The sequence below is a fragment of the Pseudorca crassidens genome, chromosome 16 (genome assembly GCF_039906515.1).
Source record: "Pseudorca crassidens isolate mPseCra1 chromosome 16, mPseCra1.hap1, whole genome shotgun sequence".
NCBI lineage: Eukaryota > Metazoa > Chordata > Mammalia > Artiodactyla > Delphinidae > Pseudorca > Pseudorca crassidens.
In genome coordinates this window covers 46048399-46075923 of record NC_090311.1, presented here as the reverse complement: position 1 = coordinate 46075923, position 27525 = coordinate 46048399, and the positions used below count along the sequence as shown (strand labels likewise).

Genomic DNA, 27525 nt, shown 5'->3' with positions numbered 1-27525 from the left:
GGCAAATACCAAGCCTGGGCTCTCAGAGCTCACTGAGACATGGACCAACGTGTGTAACATCGGGGTTGCCCATGGTCCCCAGGCCCAGGCCCTCCCCAAGTGGCTAGGCATCACTGACAAGCTCCACCCACAAGCCTGGGTGTCTACTGCCTAGCCTCAGAGCCTTTTCCAGCACTGTTATCTCCCTTCCTCTCCGCTATTTGAATCAGACCCAGGCCTAGCCAAGGCCTCCCATGCTTTGAAGCCCCCAGCCACACTGATCCCAAAGGACCCCCAGAATAGCACACAGTGCAGGGCCAGGCACCATGGCCATTGGCAGGGACTCCTATAGGAGCAGAGAGGGGCAGGGTGGGAAGCTTTGCAGAGAGTGAGGAATCCCTTTCCTGTCTCCATCTCTCCCCCATCCCTTCCATCCCATGAAGCTCCATGCCCCAAAGGTAGTGGTTTCCTGACTTTCAAGGGGCTGGCTGGGCTCCTCTGAGCTCCCTCTCTGAGCTGTGCCCACAGATCTCAGCCTCACCTATCCATGCACACTCAAGTCCATTGCCAGCCACAGACACTTTCCTGTGCCCACCTGGGCTGGGGACCCAGGCCCTGCTCTCTGTGAGCTCAAAGGCGTGGGAAGAGGGGGCCAGATCAGGGCTCCTGGAGCTGGACTGTCGGTGACAGGGTTTTGGGGCGTGACAGGGTCACGCACTGTAGGGTCATGCACAGAGCGCTAGGAGGTGGTGGTCACATGGAGCGAGCAGAGGGTCCTCATCTGCCCTGAGCACGCAGCCGAGCCGGCTTGTTCCCGGTGTGAGGCGTCCTGGAGGGCAGGAGCTCTCTGGGCTGCTCCCACCCACGCCGGGCGCAGGGTCGGTACCATGAGAGGGTTAGGGAACTTGGGAGGATTTGACCAGTAGGGCTTTGCTAGGCAGAGAAGGAGAAGGGCCCCCATACAGGGGGCAGCCTGCGCGATGGTGAGGGGATGAATGTGCGCAGGCGACTGGGAGTGACAGGAGGCTCCTGTGAGGTCCATGCAGGGATTCAGGGCAGGCGACCTGGAGGGGCAGCAGACGCGAGCAGTGGAGCCCAGGAGCCACGCTGAGAAGTTTGGATCCTTCCTTGTGGGCCGTAGAAGTTGTTTCAGGTCGAAGAGGGTGATGTGGTGACTGTATCACACTTAAGGAAGGGCGGAGGGGAGTTCTCCACCCCCCAGCCCACCCCCAGCACAATGGTGTCTCGTTTGCCGTTCAGTCCCCAGGTCATGGCCCAAAACCTTGATGTGGATCAGATGAGGCAGGAAAGTCCAAGAGGCCATGTGGAAGGTGATGAGTCATCCTGGACCCACAGGAGTCAAGAGGGATCCTGAACTCCCAGGGCTCCCCAAATCCATATTCTAGACAGGAAGTGGGGAAGGGAGAGCCGAGGGTGGGCTGGCTTGCTGGTTAGCCTCGTTCGCAGACTAGAAGGTCTCCTCTGAGAGACATCTCCTTCCCCCAGGATTTGCAAGAGGAGGGAGGAAAGGGATAATGGGGACTGCAGACTCCTTTCACTCGAGGACGTCTGTGGACCCCTCTCACGAACCTGGAGAAATCGCCCTGGCGTGGCGGGGACTGCACAGGTGGCCTTAGCATCTGTGTGCCCAGTAGGTGTTGAGGAGACCCAGGGGAGGGTCTCAGGGATTGCCTCACTCGAGGCTGCCTATGCCAGGAAGGAAAGCAGCCCCGAGAGCCTGGGGTGAGGCCAAGAGGAAGGAGGAGCAGACAGGACTTTCTCTATGGCCGTTCCAGGCCCCTAACTGGACAGAGGAAAGGATGGGCCGAGTCCGGCTGTGGTCCTCACTGGCAGCGTCAGCTGTGTACTCAGCCTCCCACTGACCGGGGAAGGTGCTGCTGTGCCTAGCGCAACCCATGGGCAGGACCTGGCTGGTGAAGAGCACAGGGAGACCTGAGCCTGAGGGTGTGGAAGCTGTACCTGCTCCCACACATTCCTTGGACTTCAGGAAGGCAGATTCCAGACGACTATGACACACGATGGGTATATTTCTTGGCTTCAGGCTCTGGAAGGAAAGAAGGCTCCAGAGCTGGGGGCTGGGGTGGGGGTGAGAGCTCTGAAAAGAGAAGTTCTGATTCAGCAGTCCCTGGGGTTCCAGTGGGAGGGGCAGGAGGGGAGAGGAGTTGTGGCTGCAGAAGCAGAGGGCTGCGTGTCCAGGCTCAGAATCGAGGGGCACAGAGCTGACTGCAGGAAAGAGCAGAGCCAGCACCCAGGACCAGGGCTGCCCAAGGGTCTGCATTAATGCTGAGACAGGAGGGCGCTGGGAGGGGGCTCGACTGCCTTCTTGGAGGGATCTTCAGCCCCCAGAGTGTTTCTCTCTGACACAGAGAATAGCATTCTGGACAGGGATCTTGTACTTAAATAACTGCAGGGACAAGAGGGTTAAATAAATGAGAGAGGACTGGGACAAACCAAGGGCGCAGCTTCTCAGCTCCAGCTAATTCCTGCAGTGTGAAGATGTGAATCCAGTGTAACCAGACTGTATAAGTTAGTATTAGATTTGGCCACATGTGACTGAAAACCCAAAATAATAGTGGCTTAAAAAAAATAGAGATTTCTCTCTCTTCCTCTCTCTCTCACATATACGAGAACTGAGCCCTCCAGAGCTGATAGGTGGCTAGGATTCTTCCATCTCACCCCAAGGGTGTGGCCCACAGCCTCCTGGCCCAAAACGGAGGCTAGAGCTCTGGCCATCACACCTGTGTTCCAGGCAGCAGGATGGAGGAAGGTGGAAAGAAGGGCAAAGAGCATGTGCTAGCTGTATTTAAGGAGGTTTCTTGGAAGCTGTCATATAGTGTTTCTAGATTTTGTTGGCAGAATTGAACACAGGATTTCCCCCAACTGTAAGAGGAGCCAGGAAATGTAGCTGTAGTGCTGCTCGTCCCTGTGCCAAGCTAAAAACCAGGAGTTCGATGACTAAAGGGGTTATGGATATTGGAATACGCCACGTAATGCCCCTTTGCTTCCAAATAACAGGCACCCTATCTTCTCATGCATAGAACACACTGGGGCTGGAGGAGGACTGTAACCCTGCACCTCATCCAGCCCAGAGGTCAGGAGGTCTGGGTGATGTTCATCCCTCGCCATCGGGTCCTGATGCCCGCACACCCTGTGTGGGATGGTGGAAAAAGAGTACTGTCACCACAGTAAAGACTCCTGACTGGGAGAAGGGATACACAGCAGCACACAGTCAGGTCCCACTGGGCAGCCTTTGCGAATCTTCCTGTGCTTATTGGAGGAAGCTGCCTGGGGCAGCCCATCTGGCTGGCCCAGCTCTATTCCTGGAGGAACTCCATACCCAGTGTCCCCCATGGAGGAGTCAGGCTCCCTTGGTGACGTGTCTCCTGCACAACTCAGTGGCTTTTAGATGAGTTCTACGTGTCTGAAACTGCCCCAATGATCTCATCTGGATATAGGTTAAGGGGCAACCTGGCCCTTCCACTTACCCTCTGCGTGGAAACAACAGCTGGGGTGATGGTGGTGGGAGGGGTCTGGGAGAACAACACCCTCACTCCCTTACTTCCGATTTTCATGTGAAATTGACTAATTAAAATATTTTGGCAACTAATGTTTGAAAATTATAGTTCAGGACAAATGAACTTGCCTATGTGCCAGATATGGCCCTCGGGTGTGAGTGGAGGGTACCGCTGGATGGGGGAATTGGAGCTCCTTCTCTGGCACAGGCTGGCCCGAGGGTCTAACATTTACGGGGAAGGTCCCACACCACCCCTTCTCATCCTGGCAGGCAGGACCAGTGACCTCACATCTGGGGTCAGAACTGGCTACAGCTGAAGGGCAGGACTCTTGCAGGGACCCTGACGGTGAGCTGGCCCCTGGGGTTAGCATAGAAGCTCAGGACAGTCAGACTGACTTCCCGGCCCAACCCCTGGGGTGGTGGGGGACTCAGGACTGGCTCAAGATCTGGGAGTCCATACGTGTGTTCGCCTGTGGCATGTGGGGCTCTGCAGAGGGGACCCCGGGCCCGGGGCAGGGCAGGTGCTAAGTAAGGCCGTGCTTGCCTTCCCTGCAGACTCCACCAACAGGGACTCTCTGGATATGATTGAGCGCTGCATCTGCCTGGTGTGCCTGGATGCCCCGGGAGGCGTGGAGCTCAGCGACACCAACAGGGCGCTCCAGCTCCTCCACGGCGGAGGCTGCAGCAAGAATGGGGCCAACCGCTGGTACGACAAGTCCCTGCAGGTAAGCCTCCCCCTGGCAGGGCCAGTGGCCGGAGCTGCCTCGTGCTTACATCCAGCAGGCTCTCTTGCTGGCTTCTGCTGCCTGGGAGGTTGCATCTGGGGCTGAGGGAGCGGAGGACATGTGCCATTGGTGTCAGGTCCTGGACTGGCCAGAACTCTTCTCAGGAGCAAGAGGCCAAACCCAGCTCCAACCCCCCTAACCTTCCTGCAGCCCAGCCTAAGGGGCCTCTGGGTCAGGCCTGGGGCTCATTCCCCATCTTCCATCACACACTGTAAGGTGGGGGCATACCAGGGGCTCCCATCAAACAAATCCTCAACACATTCAGCAAGAAGGCACATGAAAAGATGCTCAATATCACCAATTATTAGAGAAATGCAAATCAATACTACAACAAGGTATCACCTCACACCAGTCAGAATGGCCGTCATCAAAAAATCTACAAACAATAAATGCTGGAGAGGGTGTGGAGAAAAGGGGACCCTCTTGCACTGTTGGTGGGAATGTAAATTGATACAGCCACTATGGAGAACAGTATGGAGGTTCCTTAAAAGACTAAAAATAGGGCTTCCCTGGTGGCGCAGTGGTTGAGAGTCTGCCTGCCAATGCAGGGGACACGGGTTCGTGCCCCGGTCTGGGAAGATCCCACATGCCGCGGAGCGGCTGGGCCCGTGAGCCATGGCCGCTGAGCCTGCGCATCCGGAGCCTGTGCTCCGCAACGGGAGAGGCCACAACAGTGAGAGGTCCGTGTACCGCAAAACAATAAATAAATAAATAAAACTAAAAATAGAACTACCTTATGATCCAGCAATCCCACTACTGGGCATATACCCTGAGAAAACCATAATTCAAAAAGACACATGTACCCCAATGTTCACTGCAGCACTATTTACAATAGCCAGAACATGGAAGCAACCTAAATGTCTATCAACAGATGAATGGATAAAGAAGATGTGGCACATATATCATCTAGGGTGTTGGGCCATGGACCCGTGTCAGGCTGCGGCCTGTTAAGAATCGAGCTGCACAGCAGGAGGCGAGCGGCGGGGGAGCTAGCAAAGCTTCATCTGTGGCTCCCCCTCGCTCCCATTACCGCCTGAACCATCCCCCTCTCCCCCCAGTCCATGGAAAAAATGTCTTCCACGAAACCAGTCCCAAGAAGGTTGGGGACCGCTGATATATACAATGAAATATTACTCAGCCGTAAAAAGAAACAAAGTTGGGTCATTTGTAGAGACGTGGATAGACCTAGAGACTGTCGTACAAAGTGAAGTAGGTCAGAAAGAAAAAAACAAATATCGTATATTAATGCATATATGTGGAATCTAGAAAAATGGTACAGATGAACCTATCTGCAAAGCAGAAATAGAGACCCAGACGTAGAGAACAAACATATGGACACCAAGGGAGGGAAAGGGAGGGTGGGATGAATTGGGAGATTGGGATTGACATATATACACTACTATGTATAAAACAGATAACTAGGGCTTCCCTGGTGGCACAGTGGTTGGGAGTCTGCCTGCTGATGCAGGGGACACGGGTTCGTGCCCCGGACCGGGAAGATCCCACATGCCGCGGAGCGGCTGGGCCCGTGAGCCATGGCCACTGAGCCTGCGCGTCCGGAGCCTGTGCTCCGCAATGGGAGAGGCCACAACAGTGAGAGGCCCGCGTACCACAAAAAAAACCCAACAACAACAGATAACTAATGAAAACCCACCATACAGCACAGGAAACTCTACTCAGTGCTCTGTGGTGACCTAAATGGGAAGGAAATCCAAAAAAGAGGGGCTATCAGTATACATGTAGCTGATTCACTTCTCTGTACAGCAGGAACTAACAAAATATTGTAAAGCAACTATACTCCAATTTAAAAAAAAAAAGAATCATGTCTGATGCCTGAAGATGTCAGGCACCCTGACATCTTGTCCGTCACCCTGACCTGGCCATGTCGATATACCTCCCTTCATCCCTGAGGAGTAGGGTAGCCCAGCATCTCCACAGAAGAGAAGTCATAAAATGAAACAAAACCATTCATATATATATACTTTTTAAATTTATTTTTATTTTTGGCTGTGTTGGGTCTTCGTTGCTGCACGCGGGCTTTCTCTAGTTGTGGCGAGCAGGGGGTACTCTTCGTTGCGGTGCGTGGGCTTCTCATTGCGGTGGCTTCACTTGTTGCACAGCATGGGCTGTAGGCGCACGGGCTTCAGTAGCTGTGGCTCGTGGGCTCTAGAGCGCAGGCTCTGTAGTTGTGGCGCATGGGCTTAGTTGTTCCGCGGCATGTGGGATCTTCCCGGACCAGGGCTCGAACCCGTTTCCCCTACATCGGCAGGCAGATTCTTAACCACTGCACCACCAGGGAAGTCCCTGTTTATATATTTTTCATTCACGTGACATCAGCCCAGAAACAAGACATTCACTTTGGCCTGGAGAAAAATACTCACACAGATGACGATGAAGATTGGGCCATTCATTCCCGTCCCCCATTCTTTTACCCCAGCACGCCAATCCTGTATCTAACCTTATTTGTAAAGCCCCCGCACTTTCACAATGACCATATTAAGTAGCACGCGGCCATCTTTATGTTTTGATTTAGCATCACTCACGCTGGTAAGCATTTCTAGGCCGCCTCTCGTTGTTCTCCCTCTCTGTACCCTACATTCTGCAGGTTAGCCTTTTTATTGGTTTGCATATTGATTCTGCTATTTCTGCTGAGTTCTCTCCCTGCTGCGCTGGCTACTTAGCCTCCACCAGTGGTGCTAATGGCTTGTAATCTTTCATGGAGCAGCTGTGGGATTGAAATGATATAATGGATGTACAGGACCTGAAATATAGTAAGCTTTGGTAGTGGTTTTTAAAAGATACCGTTTTCCTCCCTTTCTTTTAGCGACAGGGACAGAAAAGCACTAATGTGTGAGTGGGCACAGCCCTCCCCTCCTGCCTCACGTGGATGACCATGCCCACCTCTGGGCTCTTTTTGCAGACAGGACAGATTATCAGGGGAGCCGGAAAAGCCAAACAGGCTCCATGAATGTGAACTGTAAGGTTCAAGAGTGAGTCTCAGGACAGAAAGGCAGGGGACACAAAGGGAGAGAGCAAAGAGCCTACAAGGGATGAATCTTGAGAGAAACTCTGTGGGAAGTGTGTTTGCTTGAAGAATGGGAGAAAAGGTTCAGGCAGCTATGAGATTGGAGGAGACAGGGAGACAGCTCAGAGGTGTGCTGTGCCACGGTTCCCTGGAAGGTCTCATAAAGATTTCAGTAGCTTGTTGGTTTGTTTTGCTTATGGATGACAGGCTAGTACCTCTTGAGTGTGATGCTGTGCTGAGGTGGACCTCAAGGCAGCCCCACTTTATTCGCGTTATGCTTTAAGAATCAGATCTCATTCTTCTTGTTATTTTCTCCTAGTCCTTTTGTACATACTGAGTATGTCCCTTTTCCAAGTCAACTAAATCCAGCCTTTGTACAGTCATAAAAATCATAAGTAATCTTCACAGTTCCCGTGGGCCTTTCATATGCTTTCTCTAATCCTCACATCGATCTGGTGAACTGGGCCTTATTGGATCCATTTTAAATGAGAGCAAACTGAAGCCAGAGAGTTGAAATGTCTTGTCAAAGCTCTCCCAGCTGGCAGGCGGCAGCCACAGAGCTGGAATCAGGGTCCCTGACTTGAAGCCCAGGCGGCAGTTAATGGGGCATCCTCCGTTCACCTTTCTTTCGCTCCCATCAAGGGATATTTTATTTCTCCCTAGGAATCTGCACACCATCCAAAATGGATCATCATCGTTCATTACTCATTTAACAAAATTATGAAGCACCTACTATGGGGCGATCCTGGGAATAATATCAGGGGTGGCCAAACACACAGCGTCCATCAGACACATAATCACACAAAGCAGACCAGGATGGTGGCCCTTATGTGCACCGTGAAGGGGAAACAGGGCTAACAGGAGACTAAGGAGCTTGCCCAGCACCCGAGGAGGGTGTGTACAGCCTCGGCGTGAGCTCTTAGGAATCGCTGGGCTGCTTGAGCCAGGGAGCTCTGGGCTCCACCTTCACTGCCTGGGACATTTCTGGGAAGGAGGTCACACAGTTTAGAGCTGTCTTGAGGCTCCCATACTCTCAGGCCGTGGCAATGGCATGCAGCGTTCTTTTCAGGAAATGATGTGCTTTGGTGTCCCTAGAGGAGAGTTTCCCCCTGAGAGGTGGGGGCAGAGGGAGAATGCGGGGTTCCTGACCTGGGGCCAAGGTGCTGGTTTGAAATATTGACTGTCCCAGAGGTCCACTCACTTCTCTTTCCTATTGCAGTTTGTGGTGGGACGAGACGGCACCTGTGGCGTGGTGTGCGAACACTCCCCTTTCGATGGCATCGTCCTGGTGCAATGCACAGAGCACCTGCTCAAGCACATGTGAGTCTGGGAGCAGCGCCCCTCCCGAGCAGCCAGAGGAGGCAAAGCCAGACTGCCAAGCAGCCTCCAAGCTAGGCCAAGGAAACTGTGGGCGGCCGCTGGGGGGCCGCACTAGTCGGGAAAGTGTCTTAGCAAAAGGTGAATCTGAAAACCAACCTGAGCAAGGCGTCATAGGCTCTATCGGTCATGGACAGAAGGGGCAGACTGAGCGACAGGTTAGGGGCAGACTGAGCGACAGGTTGGGGCAGACTGAGCGACAGGTTAGGGGCAGACTGAGCGACAGGTTAGGGGCAGACTGAGCGACAGGTTAGGGGCAGACTGAGCGACAGGTTAGGGGCAGTTAGGGCAAGGCTTGGCCAAGAATTCTCAGCTTTAAAGGAACATCTGCTTTGGTCCAGGGAAGTCCAGGTCGATGTCTTGCTTGTCCAGAGTCAGGGCTGGGCCTGCTGTTGACCCAGCACAGAGGGGAGGTCTCTGAGCTGCGCCTCTTTCCTTTCCCTTGGGCTGGGTCTCTCTCTCCAACTCCCATCCTGCACAGACTGAGTACTTCTGTGTCCCTTAAACACACCATGTTCCTTCCTCCGTTCACAGTTTTGCTCATCCCTCCTTCTAGGATCTTCTCCCTGAATCTATAAGTTCTTCCATGATTCAGGAACTCTTCAGGATCACTGAAAACCCAAACCCGCCCTCGTAAACAGAACAACACAATTTGCTTGCTCCATTTGCCCCCGAGTGTTTTTTAAGAGTTAGTGGTGTAGCGTGGTCAAATGGAAAACGTGAAAAGGAATACTGGGCTTTGGAGTCAGGTGGAACTGGATGGAATCCTAGCTCTGCCACTCACTAATTTAGGTGGCCTCTCTCAGCTTCAGTCTGTTCATCTGTTTCATGGTTTGGGGGGCAAATCAGACTCCAACAGCTAAGATGACTGCAGCACAAAGAAACAAGTTGCCCGCAGCCCCCCAGCTTGCAGGCCACAGGAGGTCACCACTTTGTCCTGCAGGGTGAAGACCAGCAAGAGAATGGTCCGAGCCGACTCGGTCAGAGAGCTCCCAGCACCCAGGAGACTGAGGTGGAAATGTTCTCCGGAAATTCAAGGCCTCTTAGCCTCCTCGGCAGAAAAACTTCAACAGTAAGGAGAATCCCAGGTCTTTGGGGGTGATGCTCCGGGGGTCACCCTACAACGCCCCCGCCCCTCCAGCTGCCAAGGCACCCTGGAAGCTTCCAAAGACCCCAGCCACTCTGCCTCCTCTCACCTGCCTCCGCCCACCCCCTCATGGAAATGTAGTCAAACAGAAGGGGAGTTATAACTCTTGGGGAAATAACCTTGCTGAAGTATCCATCATTTCCATAAAATGCAAACGTGGAGCTATTTTTTTCCGCAGGTTTCGCCTGACTGAGCAGAGTCAAGGCGGGGAAATCATCCTCTGCTTTCGGGGGAGTCATAAACAACTGGTTTGAATAAGTCATTTGAATCCAAGCTATTTCAATTTGCTTGAATTTACACTGCAACTTGACAAGGGGCCTTTTTTCCCAAGAGCCATGCTGGCCCTAATGGGACCTAGGCAGGAGGGTCAGGGATGGATGTGAGCCCTCGCTGACAGTGGCAAGGTGTGCTGGGAGCCACGGGCTGGACTTTGGTTGTTCATTCCCTCATTCAATAAGTGAGCATGAGTACATTGATTCATTCTTACATTCATTCATTCATCAAACACGTGTAGAGCTCTGGTGTGTACCAGGCCTCTGGTAGGGCTCTGGGGACACAGAGATCAATGTGCCACGGGGCCTGCCCTCCATGCTTTAGTGGAGGAAGTGGACCCCCAACACAAAAATATCAGATGCAATGAGCACCAAAACCAGAGAGAGGCATTCGAACCTGAACACACAGAGGACACGGGAGCTGGGTTCTGCCAGGATGCTGAGGGAGGGCTTTACAGAGTTGGGCCTTGAAAGATGACTAGGAGTTCGTGGTACAAGCAGCTGGGGGAGAGATAGGTTCATAAGAGATCAGGCTGGTTTGGAGGCCAGCAAGTGAGAGAATGGCCAGAGTTGGGGCAATAAAGGGAAGTCAGGGTCACATTGTGAAGAACTTCATGTCCTTGTTATGGGCACTGGAAGCTGTCCTGTAGCACTGAGGAGCCCCTGGAGGATTTTGTGCATGGGTTTCGGGGAGCCAGTGAGGAGACCGTGGGAATAGCACAGGTGAGCAGGACAGAACGTGGCCGGGCTCAGAGGCCGAGGGATGGCGAGGATGAGCCCACAGTGAGCTGCTGGGGAGGTTGAATGGCTTTCCACGGGGAGGAGGAGAGGCCTCAGGTGTTCATCTGTAAAGCTGTGCTCGTATCTCAACCCTACGGGGCTATTCTTGGGACACACAGGCTGTTAGGAGAGTGAACTGGTGGGCTGGTGAACCCTGGGCCGGGGAAGGAGCCCCTTTACTTTCAGGGATTCAAGCAGGAGTCACGCGGTCCCGAGACCCCCAGCTTCCCTTTCTGGAGGACCAGAAAAGCCAAGAGAGGCCTGTGGGTGGGGAAGCAGCAGGAGCTGAGGGGGGTCTTGAGCTGCCATGGAAGGCAGGTAGGGTCTGATGGCCAGGGCTTGGACAAGAGGTGCCCAGGTGTCTGTGGTGACTGTAAGCTCAGCCTGTTGGGGGACGGTGGGAAACAGGCCCAACTGAGCAGTGAGTTCCCATGAGCACTGGGCCCTCTCCGAGTCCTGATGGGTCCCCGGAGCCTGGCATGGCCCACCGAGAGCTGAGTTCACATGGCTGGAGGGATAATTCAAGGCAAAGCAGGCAGGGAACAGAAAATCCTGAGGGAGTGTGGGAGGAGGGTCAGAGCTGCCCACCTAGGGCTCTGCGCGCGCGCACACACGCGCGGCTGGTGGACGGGCGGCGAGGACCTTGCTGGATGTCGCTTCAGGCAGCAGTCAGCCCGGACCCCAGACTCATTATGAAGGAGGAGACTGGTCAATATGTGAGGGTGGGCGTTGGGGGAGACCGGCGCTGGAAGGTCTCAGTGTGGACTCAGGGACTCTTCCTGCTGCTCTGACAATGATTCGTGAGCAGCAAAGACCTACGCACGTCAGGGGAGGCTCAGCAGCCCTTTCTGGGTAAAATGGGTTTTCAGTCACCAGCAAAGCCCAGATGAGCAGCTCTTGCTGTGGTGACCGTGACCAGCGGCCAGGCTCCAGGCCTTTCTTCCATAGCACGACAGGGACGAGTCTCAGTGAGGAGATGCTGCTTGCAGCCATCAGAGAAATGGGCTTTTCCCTGGACATAGGGGATTTGCAGGTCTGGCAGGATGGCCGGGACGCCTAGAGTCCATGGGGATGCCAGGCACACCTTCCCAAACAGATCAAACGCATGGCCTCTTTCAGGCCTTCTTCTGTGGGCAATTTAGGACTTTGTTTGTGGGCAGTGTTCTCCCTGCCCATGCAAATGTCCCTCGTGCTTCCACGTCCTTCCCTGCAGCCAGGCCCACCTCCCCTACCCCCAGAGCAGGGCCACTACCCAGCCAAGCCTCACCTTTAGCTCAGAGTCACCCTGCTTGGCATGCCTTCTGCACTTCCAAACCTCAAGGCCTGTCTCTGACAGTGCACTGGATATCTAGCGTGCTGGGATGTAGACCAGGATCGAGAAACTTCTTTAGACCCTGTGGTGAGTGCATTCTATCTTGCATGCGATGAATGCATCTTTTCTTTTTCTTCCACAGAATAGTAAAGAATCTCGACTTCACCGTTTATAAATTTGATGACTATGGGAAAACATTCATTAAGCAGCAGAAATGCAGCCCCGATGCCTTTATTCAGGTGGCCCTCCAGCTGGCCTTCTATAGGTAAGTATAGCCTGCTAAGGTGGGCTGACTGACAAGCTACTCTAGAGTCTAAAATCATCTTGGAGGGAGAGATGACTTTCTGTGGGCCTAGAGGATGGGGGTATGATCAGGGCAGGCTGCATGGAAGGAGGTGTCACCTAACTGGGTTTCAAAGTGTGAGTCCAACCTCAGAAATGAAAAGAAGGATATTGCAGTCAAGGAGCTGGCGAGCGATGGCCCAGGGGCACAGAGCTCACGGGGAAGGAACGCAGAACTCACAAGGGCCAGGCAGGTGATGAGGACCTCAGGTAGGGAGGCTGCTTCTCCTGCTGATCTCACCCAGCCCACCTGGGTCCCTGTATAATTGTGACCTGTTCCTCTCCACCTTTCCTGGCCTTGATAAGGAAACAGAACTAGCATCCCCACCCTGCCCACCCCGGAAAGGGGGTCAAGTCAAAGATTTGGGGCTTGATTTTTCTCTGTCTCTCATTCCCCTCATTCCCATGTCAATTCTCCTCCAAATGTCTACCCTCCATCCTCTTCCCTTCACCTCCACTGCCATCGGCCCCTCCGAAGCCCCCATCATCTAGTGCTTGGTCCACTGTAGCATGCCCCGGGGGGTCTCTGCTTCCACTCTTGTCCCCTCTAATCCTGTCTTCATGAAGCATGAACTTTGAAATATGCAAGTCAGTCTTTATCACCTACCATGTTTCCCTTCACGCTTAGAACAAAGTCCAGCTCCCTGAAGGGCTCCCTGTGAACCAGCCTTCCCTGGGGCCCTGCCCCCAAGCTCTCTTCCGCCTGCAGATCTTTGCTCTGGCTCTGCCTCTGCCCACCCACCCATCACCACTGCTCTTCACGTACCAGCTCCTTCCCACCGCTCAGGTCTCAGCCCAGGTGTCAGCCCTCAGAGGCCACCTCGGGGCTCCTTGCCCCCCAGTTCTCTGTCACAGCACATTGTGCTTTTTCCTTCATGGCAGTCGTTATTCATGTGGACTCCCTTATTCATTGATTTGCTGACTTTGTTTTCTAGACTGTCTCCCCCAGGCATGATGTTCTGGGTATCTTGCACACCTGGGACAGAGTAGGCATCAGGGACTGTCACAGACATGAGAAGGAGTTTTAGCCCAGGGCGGCACAGTGAGGTGTGTGGTTTAGAAAAATCTCTATAATGGTAGCTGTGTGTTGGGGAAGGGATGCAGCGTAGGGAGGTAAGGGTTGAAGGCAGGGTTGGGAGCCTAACTGGTCTTTTATAGGAGGCGAAAAGTAAAAGGCAAAATAGATCTTCCTCAAGACAGGGCTGGCCCCTGTTGGTGTCAGCGTTCCAGAAGCTATAGCTCATAAACTGGCACAGGCAGTAAATAGCACTATGCCCCCACCAGAACCTGCCTTCGGTTTGCAGCCGGGGAGGCATAAAGCGACCTTGGAGAAAGCCGGGGCAAGGAGGTGTCACTAACGAGCAGGCGGCATCCCAGAGCCCAGTGTCCCATGCAGGGGGCTGTGACTCATGGGGAAGGGAGTGCAGCCACTCTGTCATCTGTCAGGCTGACGCCACCCCACACAAGGACTGTGCTCGTCACCAGGACATGGAGACCTCACCGGCAGGACCTGGCCTCTGGAACTGCAATCAATGCCGTTCTGATACTCAGATGGTATGTGGCTAAAATGGGCCACGAGGCCAGTGTTCTGCTGGTGCCATAACTGGGGACACTGCTGCACTGGTGCCCCCCTGGCAAGCACTTCAGAGCTTCAGATCCAAAGCCCAGAGGGGCTGGTGGACACTGCATAGAGCCTCCCAACTCCACCCTCCAGGGATCTTTGCTGTCACTGGACATGGCCAGGAATAGATGTGGCCAGAGGCTCCCGGGCTCATTGAACAGGCAAAATACGACCTGCTGCCCGTGGAATGCATTCTTCAGAGTTTCAGCTGTAACAAAACAGACAGTTTTTAATCTGCTCCTACATTCAGCAGAAACCTGGAAGCTACCTAAATTGGGGTTGATCAGCGACCAGCCAGTGATGGCGTCTACTTTTGTGCTCGGCATGGCATTTGCCCCCAGGGGCTAGAGAGATACAGGAAGTGAGCTCCCTGCCAGAGTCTTGGGGAAATGAGACATAAGTGTACAGAAAGTGTCATTCGCTTGGCAAGCCATACAGTGCCAAGCACTGTGCCAAACCAGACTCTGCCTTCCCTCCTCCTGGAGCTCACCCAGGGTGGGAGAGACGTGCCCTGAGAAGGCCAAGATACAGGGCCCCAGCTTGCCGTGTGACTTCGGGGTGTCACTGCCCCTCTCTGAGTTCTGTGTCTTTCCCCTCCCTGACCCCAACACCAACAACTTTCCTGACTGGTGAGAAGGGCGTGTGCCAGCCTGGTGTGCAAGGGGGAGAGACTTGCTCTGGCTGGTCGGGACAGCGGCCACTGCTCTTCTGGTCACAGACGTGAGGGAGGAGAGGCACAGCCCTTGTCCCCATGGGTCTGTTTGGAAGCCCTGCTGCCCCTGGACGGTGAGCCTCTGCAGCAGCTGACACCCGCGGCCACTAAGGCCCCCTCCCTGCCTCCATCCATAGATCATGCTTGAATCGTTTCTAAATAAAACAGGATTCCCTCAAGAGTGCGAATGATGAACTAGTCCATGCTGTGCTATTAATCAAACACTAATTGGATCTCGCAGAAAACTCTAGGTTTCCCACCAGACTGGGACTTTAAAAAAACTACCAGTCACGTCTTCCTTATTTTATATCCACACAATATCACCCACGCAGGAAAGTGTGCTCAGCTCTTCGTATCCGAGGCTCCCCGACATTCATCTTTGGGGAATCTCCTCCAGAATTCTATTAGCGTTAAAATGAAATACCGTGCAGAGAGAAGGCAGGATTGTAAAAGTAAGGGCAGCCAAGGCTATTTCAGCATTTATGACTCCCTGAGAAGGCAGCACCGTCTGCCATTCCTCCTTCATCCTGTGCAGGCTCCACAGGAGACTCGCGCCCACCTACGAGAGCGCGTCCATCCGTCGGTTCCGCGAGGGACGGGTGGACAACATTCGATCAGCCACTCTGGAGGTGCTGCGTTTCGTGAAAACCATGACTGACCACACGGCCACCGTGCCGGTAAGTCCTGCTGGCCCGAGGAGTCTCAGGGGGACCGCCTGTCCTCTCGGCCCCGAGACAACCAGCTCCTTTAGCTTGTCTGCCACTGAGCACCCTCTTAAAGCCCCATGCGCTCTGTCTCTGGTCCATTTACAGGATTCAGAGAAGCTACTGCTCCTGAAGGATGCCATCCGAGCCCAGACCGAGTACACAGTCATGGTGAGTGACCTCGCTTCAGCTCAGGACTGTGGGCTGTGCCCAGTGCTGGGGCCTCGGCATGGGCTCTGGGTGACAGCCAGGCCACCACCTGTGCAGCGACTTGGTGAGAGCACCTCACCTCTCAGAGCCTCCTCTTCCTTATTTTTAGAACCTGGGTAACACACCACTCCTGGTTTTTACACAGATTTTACAAGAATACAATGAATGGTCTTTGAAACAACAACAATAATAATAACACCAACATGTATAGCACTTTACAATTTATACAAGAGAGTCAGATGTGTGGTGGTTTGCACACTTGGCACAATCTCAGGTGAGGCGGTATTTATTCCCACTCAGGACTGGTTTTGTCTTCTTATTCTCCATGTATTTATTTATACTGCCTGTGAATTAAAAAAATATATTTGCTGAAAGTTAACGGTGAAATCGAAATTGTAAGGGAAATGTTTCCCTAGTTTAGGGAAATAATATATTTTCTAGCACTGCAAAGCCCTCATTTGCATACAAACAGAGAATAAGCTACTACTTGGACTGGTGATCCATGTATTAATTGCAAATCATTCTGATACAGTCTCTGAAGGATCATATAATCTCTGAAAAGGAGTTGACTGATTTCACTCTATATACTTGAAAGCAAGCACAACACATATCTGGGTTTTAGAACTAGCCAATGTAGGCTTTTCTGTAATTCAGTTGCTAGGTCCCTGATTCATCGGAATAGATAAGTGTTTGTTCTGTTTGGGGAAAATCAAGCTCACTGTCGTGTGTTCAGTGGGTAGCCTTTGTTTTCCCACTTTATGCCAGGCAAGGCCCTGGGTACTAGGAAATAAAAAAATGAAGCCCTATGCTTGGGGAGTGTACCGTGTAGTTGGGAGAAGAGGTCTTACATGCTTCAGGAAGTAGCAGAGAACATGGAGTGGCAAGCTCCTTCTTCTGCTTGGGAAAGCCAGGAAGACTTTTCAGAGGAAGTGGTGCTTAATATGAGACTTGAAGCATGAAGAAGTGCTTGTCAGGTGGGTATAGAAGGGAAGGATGGCCCCAGAAGGGAACAGCATGTGCAATGGCAAAGAGTCTTGAGAGAATAAGACATATTGGAGGGAAAGTAAGTAGTTCCATATGTGCAGCTTGCAAAGGACAGAAAAGCAGGAAAGCTCGTGATGTTGGATTTCCCTGTCACAAAGCTTACCCTGGTGACCAGGTAGAAGGACTGGTTGGAGCGTAGGTGGTCTGCCAAGAGACAGAATTAGGGACCTAGATAATGTTTAGGGAGAGCTGGTAAAAGGACTGATGTAGAGCAGGGGCGGGGGTGTTGAAGAGGAAGACACAAACTTCTGATCAAACACGCTGAACTGAACACAAGGGTTTACTGTCACTCCCTCTAAGACCCTCAAAAACATCAGCAAAGGGGTTTTTTTAAGCCATAAATACACTAGAGCAAAGAGAATGGGAAAGGAGGTGACAACAAAGTTTCAGAGCTGGAAAGCAGAACAGATGGCATCTGATTTAGCAGACCAGAGAAAGCTAAAACCCAAGCAGACAGTGAGGGAGACCCAGGAGCCCAGTGAAGTGCACTGCAGAACCTCAGAACGGCTCAGGTGTTGGAGGCTCCACCAAAAGTAGGAGTGCATGTGGGACTGAAAAGAAGAGGATTCGCTGATGATCTATGTGAGAAGCAGTTAGCCCCTCAATTCCTCCTTTGAACTTAGTGTTGTCCAATTTCCTTGGTATGAAAAAAAAAAAGTCTGAGAGGAAAAAAATCAAATACAAAGATCAGGAATAAAAACATAATTGGGCTTAACATCACTGGAAGGTGGAAGATACTGAAACAATACCTTCAAATTCTGAGGGAAAATGATTTTTAATGCATATTCTATACCCAGCTAAAGTATCAAATTTGAAGCTAGAATAAAGACATTTTATACAGATAAGGTCTTAAAATTTTTACTTATTAAGCTCTCTTTCTTGTAAAACTATTGGAGGATATAGACCACTAATGTAAGAGAATAAAGCACGAAAAGGAAAGTCATAAGCTCAAACATCAGAAGATTCAACACAAGAAAGAGGTAGAGAAAGAGGATGAGAGTAAAGGGAGATCCCATGTTGACAGCTGTTCATCAGACCCAGAGAACAGATGGTCCACAGAGAAGCAAGAAGTGAAAGGAGAAATTAAATTGATAAATTATCTGATACATTTTAATGTACTAAGGGAAGTTTTACACTTCGAGCTAAGGGTTTAGGAATCAATTAGTTACAGATACATAGAAAGGTAAGCAAGTGGGAAAATCATAGTTTAATTATTTACAAATTGTCATTTCTAGGGAAAACAAAAAACTGAATAAGAAAGGAAATCTGATTCTAATACACTACAGGACTCAGCTGTGAGTACCTGTATAATTATAACCATGTAAACACTGAATATTGATCAAGCAACAAGGAGTTCAAATGTAACTCTATTTGGGAGCATAGGAGAGTGGAAGTGTATTTGGGGAGTGGGGATATAAAAGAACCAAAGCTTCATCTTCTATAATAAGAAAACTGAAAAATGCAGTAACGGCAATCTAAGCATGTTGTTTAGAACTAAGAAAGTCAGTCGCTAAAAGGGTTCCAAGTGATTGCTTCTGTGGAGTGAGACTCAGTGCTGGCAAAGTGACATAAGCCTTTGGCTTACTTGGGTTTTTTTTTTTAACTATAAATATACAACTTTGATAATAATTTAAATTTTTATGAAAAATTTAGAAAGATATCTTCCAAAGCATTGCCATAGGCTTCTGTTGTTTTAACTATTTTAAGTTGGTGAAAACGACAAAGTAAAAGAGACGAGGGATGGGAAGAGGAGAGCTATAAAGATGCTTTGTAGGTAAATCTGGTACCTGGTTGGCCGTGCAGGGTAAGGGACAGAGGAAGGAAGCCAGGAGACCTCCAGATATCTGGCAAGTATATTTGGTAGTCGTAGTGGAGAAAGGAAACTCCAGGGAAAGGAGCAAAAGTGATCCAGACTCGCTATCACATACTCTCACAGCACCTTATGCTTTTCCTTCCTGGCATTTACTCGGTTTATGATCACAAGCTTATTTGTATGGTTGGTTAACATCTGTCTCCCATCACACTCAGCCTCCGTGAGGCTGAGTCTGTGACTGCTTTGTTCTCTAGCAGCTGCTCAGGCACATAGTAGGTGCTCAATTAAGATCCCTTGAATGAAACGAAAGACTGAATGCTGAGTCATTTTACTCATTACTACTCATGGCTCTGATCCAAACAACCTGTTAAATCAACCCCAATTGCTACAGTGACTTCAGAGATGGTGAAAACAGGGGTGGATTGGCTGCTGCACAGAATAGCTGCTTTGATAGATCTACACAAATCAGTCATTAAACAGAGGCAACCAGAGAAATTAAAAGTGCATCTACTTCATAGCTGGTCTGTCTCACAGTTCTTCCCCTCTGTCCTAAGGGGGCACGTCTAAAATGAGCGGTGGTTGTATAACATGTCTTTTCAGCCCATAATTAGGGGCATTTGGAGAGACTGGGGCCTCTGAGTCATCTTTATGCATTCATTGTCAACTGAAAGAAAACAGCTGTCAAATTCCAAAACGTGACTTGTAAACCTGAACAAAGTTCATTGCGATGGGAGGTTTCCTCCTAGGTGGGGCGTTAACAGCTAAGTGGCCATCTTACGTAACCGTGAAACCCCCAAGAGTTACTCACGATTACCCTGTTGTTGATCCAGAGGTTAATACGAGAGACCAGATGTGGCCCCCATGTCTCCATCAGCCCCCCGAATTGCCCCAAATAAGCATGTAATCCAAGCAAAACCCATGTGCGTGCTACACATGCAGCCTCCAGCTGGGAGTATGAAGAATGAGTGCCCTGGCCTCACTGCCACACTTCCAGCCACACCACCACCACCGCTGGGCTCCTCCTACACAGAAATTCTCTTACCACTGCTTCCACTGCTATTCTCTCACCCGCCCTTTTTTTAAAAGATTTTTTTGATATGGACTATTTTTAGTCTTTATTGAATTAGTTACAATATTGCTTCTGTTTTATGTTTTGGTTTTTTGGCCACGAGGCATGTGGGATCTTAGCTCCCCGACCAGGGATTGAACCCGCACCCCCTGCATTGGAAGGGGGAGTCTTAACCGCTGGACCGCCAGGGAAGTCCCTCTCTTATCCTTTGATAAGAGTTCAAATACCTGTGACAAAAAGGAAAACCCTTTCTTCATCCAAAAACCCTTGAAAATGTGAACTGAGCCTCTGCTAAGCTGTCTAGTTCCTGTCTCAAAATTATTCTTAGATTACGAACCCAGTTTAGTTGAATTGATTCTGAGCCTACGAAACAGCAGCCAAGACTCAGGAACAGACCTCAGTGCTCTCTACCCCTCTTTCCTTGGGCTCCTGCTGGAGTATGAAGTGTTGGTTGTGGTGAGAGTCTGTCCAGTGATAGCCCGGGGCACCCCTCCCCATGCTTGGATGGGGCCCAGCACCCGTGCTCCTGCCTGGATTCCTGCCCTACCTGAGAAGGCACTGGGGATGGCCCAGCCGACCCCAATCTTTCCACTTAGAGCACGGAGTAGTTATACACAGTGTACGCCAGCAGGGACCATGCTGTTGGGAGGACTCAGACTCGCTGACTTTTAACGGAGGCATCCTCGTGTTAGAACCCAACCTGCTCTGGCTCATCCTGTGTACGGAGAAATGCACAAGGGCCCAAGGAGCAGAGACCGTGTAGTACAGTGGTCGGTCCTGGGCGGTCACCCACACACGTGGTCTGCAGCAAGTACTGGGTAGGCAAGAGCAGTTAGAGTCCCCTTTAGCACTGCGGACTAGAGAGGAGGGGAGGAGGGGGAGCCCATGTCTCATGTCCTGTTCTTTGTCCCCAACTACCCAGGCCATAACGGGGATGGCCATTGACAACCACCTGCTGGGGCTGCAGGAGCTGGCTCGGGAAGTGTGCAAGGAACTGCCCGAGATGTTCACGGATGAAACATACCTGATGAGCAACCGGTTTATCCTCTCCACCAGCCAGGTACAACCCTAGCACGGCCGTCACCCAAGAAGCCACTTAGTGGAAGCAGTGGGCTCTCTAAAGAGCTCGGTGTCTACAGCCCACTGCTTAGAGTCAGGCAAGTCCTGGCTCTGCTCCCAGTGAGCTGCGTGGCCTTCAACGGAAGGACCTGAATGCTCAGAGTACAGGTCTCCCCACCTTCTAAATGGGCATAATCATGAATGCCACCTTAGCAGAGGTGGGCAGGATGGGAGAACACCCATTCTGGTGTCCTAACCATTAGGCTTACTCCTTCCAATGTTGCCTGAGACGTGGTGTTCCACCATGGTGACCACAGGTTCTGAAGCCCGACAGGCCCACAGCAAGGTCCTGGCTCAACCAGATGTGACAATATCAGTGGAAAGCCCAGCCTAGCGGCTGGCACAGACAGGGTCCTCCAAACAGGTCACAGCCATTATTCTAAGGGGCCACTGCTGGCCCAGCATCTCCTAACCAGTGCTACAGGCTTGTTCTGTTGGAGGACCACTGACACAAAAACAGAATGCAATCCATTAGAGAGAGGCAGCCATTTAGGGGAGAAATTACCTATTCCCCCCACCCCCGCCCCCGCGAATGTCAATTTACTAAAACTCCACCTCATCTGCGAAAAGCTGGACGCGGGCAATAAAAAGGGCTGATAAAGTTGTGTTTGAGGATAAAAGCACACTCAGTAATTTCATTTTGGCATTATGGCAGTGAGCTTGCAGACGTGAATAAACGAGGGCAGAACACAGCAACATAAATTCTTCAGGAAACCATCCATGGGCAAAAAGTGCTTGGGAACGGCTTTATGGCCTTCGGCTGTTACACGGCAAATTTATCTGACAATGAGGTGACTCTATTAGCAAGACTAATGGTTGGTTCTGCCCCATTAAAATGGCCAGTGTCATTTCTGAAGGCTCGAGCACACAGAGCCTGTGGGTTTAAAGCAAACCCCACCCTGCACCTGCTCAAGAATGTGCTCTATTTTCCCTCTACAGCCAGCTAATAAAATTAATTTAGGGTGTGGTGACTCATTTTTCCAACTGGAATGAACATGTATGGCTTGAATGCCTTCAGAAACACTTCCTTGGTTTGTGATCCAAATTACAAAATCTCTGCCCTCTGAATTCAAAACATGTCAGGTACATAACTAACACTCCAGTCGGTGGCCAGCTCTGAAACGCCCAGTGCCGGGTAACTGTGCGTGGCCAGGCTGTGGGGAGAAAATCAGACCAGCCAGGCAATACTGACAGTAATTAAGGATGTGGGAAAAATCGACAGAGAAGACGAGCCAGATTTCCTCCAGTTCATAAATTACTCCCTCTGGGAAGCCATCTAACTGTTGGGTGCCACCAGGGTACCATTTAGTAAATTGCTCTGATTGCCTCAGTGATTCAAACAGCCCCCAGGTGAAGGAGAGACTCGGCTGAGACCCAGCACCAGGTCACTCTGGGAGCTTCTGACTTCACAAGTAGAGCAGATTTCACACCAGGGAGGACCTTACGGCCCTTCTTCTTCTGATTTCATGCAGTTAGATGGGTTTGTTTTGACGACTCTGGCTGTGGCCATCCATGAGGAAGCAATCAGTTGATGGGGTTAATTCAGTCAAACACCCAGGTGGAAAATAGTCAAAAAGAAGCAAATATCCCATCGAGGCCCCCGGGTTGTTGGAACGCCATGCTTTATAGCAGACTTTCAGAACAAGCAGCTTCTGACCTGTCCTCTCCTCCAGGTGCCCACCACCATGGAGATGTTTTGCTGCTATGGTCCTGTGGTACCTAATGGCTACGGCGCCTGCTACAACCCCCAGCCAGAGAGCATCCTTTTCTGCATCTCCAGCTTCCATGGCTGCAAAGAGACCTCTTCAACCAAGTTTGCAAAAGCTGTGGAAGAAAGCCTCATTGAAATGAGAGGCCTCTGCAGTCGGCCACCGTGTGCCACAGGCAAGCCACTGGTGACAAAGGAAAAAGTAACAAGGCCCAGCCAGGGGCACCAACCTTAACTGCTGCCACTAGGTTTCACCTCCTCAAACCCAGCATTCTGCAGCTGCCAGACCCTGCCGAACCCCTGTCCCAACCCTTACCCCAGCTTTCTGTAGCTCCCCTGTAACTATGGACCCAACACACAGCCCATACTGAGGCATCACACAAAGCTAGAGTGTTAGGAGGAAAGCGTCCCTCATGATGCATGGGAATCGTCATCATTGATCAAGGTGCCCTCAGGCCTGCACACTGGGATATAAAGCCAGCCTGGCCCAAAGGTGGCCTGGGCGAGATGGGGAAGGCACCACTGACTTCCCTCCATGGCCATGGAAGCTTAATATTGGTTTGCTTCCCAGCAGGACCTAGCGTGTCCAGGTGATGTTTCTGCCCAACGAAAGAGTCACCTTATTATGTGCAATGTACCCAAATGAACCACAAAGGAAGAGGCTAACTCCAGGTCATTACCTTGTGTCTTTTTGGGAGGAGTAGGGGGCTTTGTTTTCAGATTCAAAGCAGTCTGATCACGGCATTCAGAATGACCTGCCCCGAGACACACAGGCCTGTAAGCACTAACCCACCCCCCGACATACACACACACACACACACACACACACACACACACACAGAGCACAAGTTAATTTAAAATATAATGATCTGGGCCTGCAGACACATTTCTCCTTTTGCCTCCCGGAAGCAGCCTTCCATTGAGTTCAGAAAATCTGGTCCAGCTAGTCTAAAAGGGAAAAGAAATGGTCTACCGTTGCCCTGGAGTAGCTGCTGCTCCCTGCTTTCCCCGGGGACGTCGCAGGGACCACTTCCCCAGGGATCCTGCCACTTGCATTTTTTCTGGTTGCATTCCCACCCGCCTTCACAAGAAACATGCCCTGATAGGTGATCTGTCTCTTAGAGGAGAGAGGGATGCTTCGGGGGTTTTCTGCTGCTGTTGTTTATTTGTTTTGTTCTGTTCATTCTTAAGAGAGGCTTTTAAGAAAACCACTGTGACGTTAATTTCAGATCTCAGCGGCCTAAGCAGGGCACCCTTGGACAGCTGGGCTCCTTTATGTGGAGGATGTTATCTAGGGATTCTGCCTAAAAACTCATGTGGAGGAGCCCAGAGCAGGGCTCTCCACTGGCCTGGGGGCTGAGGGCACAGCTGGCAGAGAGAGGGGTTGGGAGAAGGGAATGGCCACATGAAGAGCCAGCCCTGACAGAGGGGCAGACAGTCCACAGAGCCGAGGTGAGATTGTCTGGGGAGGCTGTGATCGTGGAGGAGATGTGAGAGGCACTTTCTGCTGGGGCATACTTTTATGGGAAAGCAACCAGAAAAATCAAAACTGCAAAAAGCTGAGGCAGCCTGCCTCTGTCCAGAGGAGGTGCAGAACTGGGCTCCCATCACACTGAGTTCTGCCAGGCTCCCTGCGGGGTTTTCTGGAAAAGCCTCCCTGCCCCTGCCCATCCTGCTCTGTATCACTCTGAGCCCTCCACACTGGCCCAGGGACCCCGCACGTGTCCCTTCTTCAGACCACTGCGCCACCTCTCTGCACTTTGACCTGTATGGAAGCTGGCAGGGCTGAGATGGGATGGGCATTTTAACTTTTACTGGGCTCTTTGTAACACAAACAGCCCAATGTAGTGAATTCCTTAAACCCCTGGTTTTAGATTGCAGATTTCTATTGGATGATCTGGGAGATTCTGGCACTGCCCTTCAGAATTATTGGTCTACAGGTCCATGCTCTTTCCCTCACACGTCCACCTTCCTGCTCCCCCTGGAAAGGTGCAGCCCAAGAGTTCTGGGAATGTTTGGGGAACTGCTGTCCACCTGCTGTAGGTTGACCCAAAGCCACTTATCTGTTCTCATCAAATGACCACGGTGAAGATCCGAGTTCTCTTCTGGTTTCTCTCCATGGATTTCTGGGCAGGCAGAGAACTCTGGTTTGGGGGATCAGGCAGACCCACTGACCTTGGCCAAGAAACTTAAAAGCCCAGAGACTCAATTGCCTCCAACATCAAATGGGGAAAAGAGTGTCCCGGCCTTGTGAGGTTGTCAGGATTGTATAGCACGTGTGTAAAGGGCTTTCCACAAGCAGGTGGGCACTGGTGCCTGCTGTCAGGATGATGTTACCCCAGCAGGTATTGTTCAAGTGATGTTTGTTTCAACCTTTCTACACTGATTTGACAGAACCAAACTCATATCTGCCGTTCTCTGAGCATAGGGAAAGGAACCTGTCTCTGTATATTCGGATATCAACCATGTGTGGATGGCAGACATTTGGCTGGAGGGAACACCTCCTCCCTCTGAGGAAGGGGCTGGAAGCTGGTCTTCCCCCTCCAAGAACTGGTGGGTGCACTGAGCCTTATGTAAAGGCAATGCTGAGCCATGGCCATGGGCATCTCTGTGGGGACCCTGGTAAAGGAGACTGTTCCAAGTGTCCCCAAAGGGATGGAAAATGAAACTTGGAGACAGACATTTGGGGGACAGTGATGCATAATAAAAATGTATGTGGCCACCTTACAATATTGCTAAGTTTCAAAATATATAAAGTTGATATTTGAGTTCTATTTTTATAAAATAGTTCTAGATTTATGGCGATATGTACATGTGTATTTATAGCCTTTCAATTTTAGGTTACAGTTTTGTGCTCTAAAGAAATATATGTATGACTAAAGAACTGTATATTGAAAGCACTATATTCAAATAATTTAAAGACTGTAAGTCTGTATTCAATAAAATGTAATGCCAAGAAAAATGGTGTTGGCTATTGTTTCTACCCAGAAATGCTATAAAAATCCTGTAGTAAATTCTGTGAGCTGGGTCAACAATTCATTCGCCTCTGAGGTCTGACAGCAGCAGTGGCAGCTGTCTAAAAGACAGGGGTTGGGAGAGAAAAGGGGGGAAGGAACTTAGTCTCTCCTAGTGTGTGGCATGCCACCATGGGGTGGGGGTGAGGGTCAGAGAGGCTTCATGGGATGTTTGTGATCAGGTTGACAGAAACCTGGGTGTAGAGATGGGTGTTTCCACTCAAGCCTGCACGAACACGCATAAGCAGAATGAAGTGGAGGGAAAAGCATCAAGCTCAGAGGTGAGATGCCTAAACTGGAGCCCCAGGTCTGTCTCTAGCTTGCTGTTAGAGACAGAGTGACTTTGGGGATGTCACTTTCACCTCTCTAGCCCTCAGTTCCCTCACCTGTAAAATGGGGATGTTGATATCAGCACTACCCATTTCCAGGGTTGTAGCAAGATGACAGAAGATGGTCACTGTTCGAAAACTTCAAAGTGATGTAAAAACTTAACAGCCTTCCTGCAGGCTCACAGGTACATGTGCACAGAGGTTCCTGCACCCTGCACAGGTATATTCCCAGCTGCAACATCCCCTCCACAGCCCCAAGGATCCACAGAACCAGAACTGAGCTTCCTTCAAATAGAAGCCCAAATCGAACCTTAAAGTGTATGAATTTGTGTGACTGGGATGCAGAAAAGCATTATCCAAAAAGACAATGGCTAAGAATATTCCGGGAGCAATGGGGGGGGGATAGGAAGGAACAGGAGGAAAGTAATGTGAGTTTGCTCTTATTGATCACATATATCACACGTGGCCCCAAAATAACAAGATATAGGTGACAGAGAAGAGTACCAACAGGCAAGCCAACCCCCAACATGCAAAATAATGCCACCCCCTTGTTGTCTCTGAAGGTCCTGAGAGGTAGCCATTGGTACATTCAGGTAAAAATGTAAGGAGGAGTCCTTCCTAGGTTCACAAGAGCAGCCATGAGTTTCCAAATTACTCCTAAGCAGTTCTTCTTGCGGGTAGAGAGAAAACCAGTACCTTGGTTTCCCTTTATAAATTCAGGCAGTCTCCCTGCTTTTATGTTTCTCTGAGTTTTCTTTCCAAAGAGGCCTCTTGAGTCTGCAGGATGAATAGTATGGCATCTGGGGGAAAAGCTGGCCTCATCTTTCTCAAAGCCCTGTTCTCCCTCATTCCCTAAGGACCAGCTCTCTCCTTGTTCTTTTCTTTCTGCTTCTTCCACCTCCTTGTGGGATTTCACTTTCTATTTCTGTTCCTTTTATATCGTTGGACCCCAGGATTCTGTCCTTGGTCTCCATTTCTTATATTTAAGGAGCCTGCAAAATGGCAGGCTGAGCTGGTACAGAAGGGCCCCTTCTGCCTATAAAAACATACACACAAAGAGGAAGGAAATTTTAAACATAGAGTCAAGTTCAAAAGAAAGAAAAGAAATCCCCACATTCCAGAAAAAAAAGGCTGTTCAAAACAGAGCAGTGAGTGGGAGCTAAAGGTATGTCGGACCAGACACAGACTCCAGTGGTTGACAGTGGGCTTTTCCACCCCTGCAAGTTGACAGGACGTAACCTCAGCCCAGCCGAGGTGGGAGATACAGCTAAACACCCCTCACAAAAAAGGAACCTCAGAGGGGTGTCCCAACACTTTTCTAAAAAGGACTAGAAACACTCTTCCCATCAGCCCAGGGGAGCATTAAGGAACCAGGCCATTCACTCAGGGCTGCAGATGGTGGAAAAAAGAGATCCATGAGAAATCTAATTATAAGCTTATGCCACATGTGGATGTAGAATCTGAATGTATACACCTTATCTGTAAAGCAGGAATTCCAAGCCAATAGTTTATTTAAATTGCCTGGGTTAGTAAGATCCGAAGGGCCTCAGCAGAATCAAGTATAAAACCGCTCTCCACAACCCTGGACACACCAAACCCCCAGGGGGAAAACACTCCATTAAAAATGA

The 27525-nt window shown here is 50.8% G+C and overlaps 1 protein-coding gene across 1 annotated transcript in view; it reads left to right on the top strand.

Annotated features, from left to right (window-relative positions):
* The window catches only part of CHAT (choline O-acetyltransferase), a 50134-nt gene extending 27345 nt beyond the window's left edge, over positions 1–22789 (top strand). Inside the window, exons 8-15 of the mRNA XM_067708903.1 lie at positions 4070–4239; positions 8544–8644; positions 9645–9773; positions 12355–12477; positions 15423–15564; positions 15700–15762; positions 20650–20787; positions 22520–22789. Of these exons, the coding sequence (XP_067565004.1) occupies positions 4070–4239; positions 8544–8644; positions 9645–9773; positions 12355–12477; positions 15423–15564; positions 15700–15762; positions 20650–20787; positions 22520–22789 (1136 nt within the window). The remainder of the gene's footprint in view (positions 1–4069; positions 4240–8543; positions 8645–9644; positions 9774–12354; positions 12478–15422; positions 15565–15699; positions 15763–20649; positions 20788–22519) is intronic.
* Positions 22790–27525: the final 4736 nt, after the last annotated feature.